The sequence below is a fragment of the Mastomys coucha genome, unplaced genomic scaffold, assembly GCF_008632895.1.
Source record: "Mastomys coucha isolate ucsf_1 unplaced genomic scaffold, UCSF_Mcou_1 pScaffold12, whole genome shotgun sequence".
Taxonomy (NCBI): Eukaryota; Metazoa; Chordata; class Mammalia; order Rodentia; family Muridae; genus Mastomys; species Mastomys coucha.
Window position 1 is genome coordinate 88604759 of NW_022196894.1, and position 4861 is coordinate 88609619.

Here is a 4861-nt window from a genome sequence, read left to right on the forward strand (position 1 = left end):
AGGGTTTAGGACTGTTTGCTTATTCAGGTGTCCTTGGGGGATGGACCCACACAGGTGAGGAAGAGTTAGTGCATTCTGAAAGAAGACCCCTTCCTTGGGGCCATGAACTATACTGAGCGCCAATAAATAGTCCCTGTTGTGCACTACTCTCTCCCCTTCTAACCTGACAGCTCTCCACAGGCTACCAGCTGCAAAGATCTAGCTTCTAGCTGGCCCTTGGGACATAGTTCAGGAATCAAATTGCTCTCAGCATTGAAAGTGGAACAGAGTGAACTGGCTGCTCTTAGGTGTGGCTTTGTTGTAAATGGAGGCTAAGAGAAGGAATAAGGACAACTGTCTTATGACTTTATTGCCAGATTCCTGTTCAAATGCTCCATTTTTTTTCCAGAGTTCTTGGTGGATGGACACAGGATGCTAGTAAATAACTGTGAAAACGTAGCTTCTGTTGTTTGGCATTGGGAACATTTTAAAGTAAGAAAAATCAGGAAAGTCACTGGTGAGGCTAGAAATGTTATCAATACTGTATGACTTTAAAGATGAGTCCCTGTTGAAAAGTGCCACATCTAAGAATGAGATGAACATACACATTTGTCGGCCTTTGTACAAGGAACTGCCCTCCCTTCTGTTGTGGATAAGCAAACTCTGCTCCCGGAGGGATGCTTGGCCTCAGTATTGATGCCAAGCCTCTTCAGCCCATAGATAGCCAGGCACTTGGTGGGGAAGGTGTTGCAGCCACAAAGGGAAAGCTTCAAGTCTTGGACTAGAGTGAATTTCAGCAGGTGGCCCAGTGTGGATATATCTGTGAACCATATAGTCAGATGGCCATGATAGCTGGTTTGCTCCAAGGCAAAAGGCAGGACAGACTTACAGCTGCACATCAAGTTGGCCAAACTGTAGTCACAGTCCCTACTGTATACAGGGCAGCTGCAGTTGCGAATGGTATTTCCCTTTGTGAAAATCAGTGTGCTGTTCTGACATTTTGTGAAGTGGCCAAGTGCAAAGATGCCTAGTGCTCAGAGCAGAAGAAGGTAGGAGCTGGAAGGTGGTGTCATTCTTATCCAGTGTGGGCCGGTGTGTTCCTGTTTCTCCTTCCTGAGCCAGTCTGTCGTAGGTCACCTGGAAGGAAACCTGAAGATTTAGTGCCACTGCCTGGTAGAAGCACACACCCAGTCTGAATGTTGTCAAAGTGGCAGTTGTAAACATTCCTGCCTTTGCATTTCTAATCCAGGCAGGCAGGACTTTAATCTTGGCTCTTCATGAGAAGCAGCAGCAAGACTTCTGAACTCTGCTCAGTTGAGGCATAAAACTCCCAGCGATATGTGCTGACATTGAGGCTAACGTGCCGAGAGAGAACTGGGGTGAGGTCAGCAACAGGGCTCCCACATCCTATTTTCCCTCGGGGACTTGGAGTTACTTCAGTAAGCATGCCCTGCCAACATCCAGTTACTGCCTACCTGCACATGTACAACCCGGGAGCAAGCACGCGCCCTCCTTCCACTCTCTATCTGACTTCCTGGAATCCAGAGACAAACAGTTCCTTGTAGGAGTCAGCTACCCACCTACACACACTGGCCAACCAGCACAGTGCAAGCAGCAGTGAAGCATTAATGGTAAAGCTCCTTACTAGGCAAACCCCCTCCTCTCCCCAGCCCTCCAACAGCAATGCTTTCTCTGCACCTACAAATGCACTTGTGTATCAGAAGCAATTGTAACTCGTACAGGACTATAAAAGGATAGCACCTCACATTTTAATCTGTTGTCTGGATAGATCTGCCTCTGTCCCACAACAAATTTTATGAATCAATTTTCTCAAGTTTATTGTGAGGCACTCAAACTAAGCAATATATATATTACATATATATATATATATATATACATATATATACTGGAAAATACACTGTAATGGGAAAATGGGAAGCACATACAGAGTAACTGGGGAGAAAGAATGGCTGGCTAGACATATGACAGCTGTCCCCTCTTGTGGCTTGGAGGAAAACAAGCATTGTGGCAGAAGCCTTCAGATTTCAGTTTGGCAAAAAGAATTGCAGCTTCTCCTGACTTACCTGACAATTAAAGAAAAACCAAACATCTGTGTTTACTGGACACCATAGGGGTCAGTAGACACTTGGCATGAGCCGGCATCTGGAATGGTCAGGGTTATGGGCAGGGCCACCATAAGAAGGGATGGGTAAGCAAGAGAAGGAAGGGTATTCTGAGGTGTTTGATATATGTGCAAAGATCAAGATGACAGCAGGAAGGACACACTGAGTTGCAAGGTGAGGCCACAGGCGCCAAGAAACGGGAAGGAGGCAGAGCTCCGACAGGCACAAGTCACAGGGAGGATAAAAGTGTGTGCTGTGCACCGCTGCCGCCTTCCAAGCATCTCAGTGGAAGATGAGCAGGGCTGAAGTGAGACTAACTACGTGTACACAAGGATGCTTATAAAGATGTAGGACAAAGATGGACTGAGTTACTAGAGGGCTGGATATGCTTTTTATAGTGTCTTGTGTTTGTTCTGAAGCAGACACATGAGACTCTTAAAGAGTTTATTAGCAGGTATATTTTGTAAGAAAAGAGAGCTTTGTGAAACTTGGGGGCGGGACAGTGTGCTTTGTGAGCAAGAGGTTTGTCTATTTTAAATGGTACTAGAAGACATAGGTAACTGACTACCCTACTTTGTAAGGAATAGGAGGGAATTTATCAACTACAGGATAATTTTAGACAATCAGCTGTCCCAGATTCTATCAGGTTTCTGGGACTTCATGTCCCAGTGGCCTTGTGTTCCCAAACACTAGGGACACTATGAATGTCACTAGCTCTCTCTGTCCCTTACCTAAAAGAGAATGTGATAGAGACCAGTGGCAAGAGTGTCGCACCTCGACCGGGGAGGAAGTGGCAGCCTAGCTCTTCAGGTCCTGACATTGGAGGGACAGGAAGGGAAAGCATGTTTTTATTTTTTATTTTTTTTCTGGAACAAGGACACCAGAAGTTTCCAAAGAGATTTGACAGCCTCTTCCCAATAGTCAAGACCTCTACCGAGATCAATCCCTACCCACATCAGGAAGCCCCAAAGCCAGAATAAGAGGCCAACAGTTGAATCTTCACAAAGGGTCTACAGGTTGGGACAGATGGTCCTCTACCCATTTTATTCCATTTCAACATTTTCTCTACAGTTTGCCATGAATTTCTTTCTGCAGGTCTGTTACACGGACGGTGAATGCCCAGCTTCACTGCACACTCACTAGCTTGTGTCCATGCTTCAAACAGAACGGGCACACATGAGCTACATTGCCTAAGCTTCGTGGTAGTGGCAGAGGGACAGAGGCTCCACGTGGGCACAAGAAGAGAAAGATGGGAGACACGAGGATCCCGGTAGCCAAGCTAGCGGGAAAATGAGGCCTTTGACTGAAGAAGAGACCCGGGTAATGTTTGAGAAGATTGAGAAATAATAAGAACCCGAGTGCTGGACGAGGGTCGGGCATGCTGGAAGTGGGGACATGGCACTGGGGCAGGACGGTTCCTGCTCAGCTGCCAGTCTTCTCTTGGCCCTCAGCATTGGAGAGAATCTGCAGCTCCTGGTGGACAGACCCGACGGCACTTACTGTTTCTGGCTGCACAACGACCAGTGTAGATGATCCTGAAGCTGGCCGCCAACATCTCCGGAGATAGGCTTGTGTGCCTGGGGACACGTTTTGGGAAGTTTACTAAGACCCACAAGTTCCGGTTGCACGTTACAGCGCAGGACTACCTTGCACCCTATGCCAAGTATAAAGTGTGGATAAAGCCAGGAGCGGAGCAGTCCTTCCTGTATGGAAACCATGTGCTGAAATCCGGTCTGAGTCGAATTACTGAAAACAGATCTCGGTACCAGGGAGTAGTGGTTTACTCCATGGCAGACGTCCCTTTGGGTTTTGGAGGGGCCGCAAAGTCTACCCAAGACTGCAGAAAAGTGGACCCCACGGCAACTGTGGTGTTCCATCAAGCAGACATTGGGGAGTACGTACGCCATGAAAAGACATTGACTTAGGACGGTCATCCCAAGAACATTTTGTGTGTGAGCAGACTTATTTTTGTTTCCTGTGCATAGGCCATCGTGGTAAGTCTGGAGAACACGGAGAGATGCAGCTTGGATTCTTATCAACAGAAATGGCTCAAAAATAGGGTTTCTGGCCCTCTAGAGTCAAAAGCAGGTGGATCACAAGTATAAGGCCAGCTCAGGCTACTTGGCAAATTCAAGGGTAGCCTGGGCTACATAGTGAGACGTGTGAGTGTTTGTGTGAGTTAATGGAGTGTTTCTGTATCTGCGTCGTCTTCATTTGAATCAGAAGATTTGTTCTGAGTGCGGCTTCTAAGTTACTTCACTGAGGACAGCAGCAATCTTACCGTTATCTGTGATAACACTTTGCCAAGCTCATAATAGCACAGTGAACTTTCTGTTGTTTATTAATGTTAAAGGTAGAAACAGACATATAAGGATAGCTGGCCATGCCTGTGGTCTTACATATGGAATTTAATAACGTTTAATGGGTTTATATTTAAAAAAAAAAAAAAAAAGAAGAAGAAGAGAAAGATGGGTCCTGTCAAGGTAGGCTGGAGGGTTTCAGGCCTGCTGGGCCTCTGGGATCTCCCTTCTCTCTCCATTCCTTACTACCACACAGGCTCACTCTTCTCTGTCCTCTCGAGTTTTTTTCCAAGTTCTTGTCATTCTATCCTCATTATCTGGGTGTTTTACCCTTTTCCCCACTTTAGAAATACACCCCCCTCAGAGTCTGAGAGAATAGGAAGGGACAAGGGAGGTTTGTAAAAAACAACAACAAAACCAAAAACCAAAATTGAGTGTGTGCATGAATGCATAAATGTC

The 4861-nt window shown here is 46.3% G+C and overlaps 1 protein-coding gene and 1 pseudogene across 1 annotated transcript; one reads left to right on the forward strand and one right to left on the reverse strand.

Moving 5' to 3' along the window:
- Positions 1–414: 414 nt before the first annotated feature.
- CUNH21orf62 (chromosome unknown C21orf62 homolog) lies at positions 415–1097 on the reverse strand. The gene is given in 2 exon segments (XM_031364376.1): positions 415–653; positions 656–1097. Coding segments are annotated over 2 exon segments (636 nt in total). The 5' UTR covers positions 1053–1097.
- Positions 1098–3392: 2295 nt separating this feature from the next.
- On the forward strand, positions 3393–4027 carry LOC116086120 (annotated as a pseudogene).
- Positions 4028–4861: the final 834 nt, after the last annotated feature.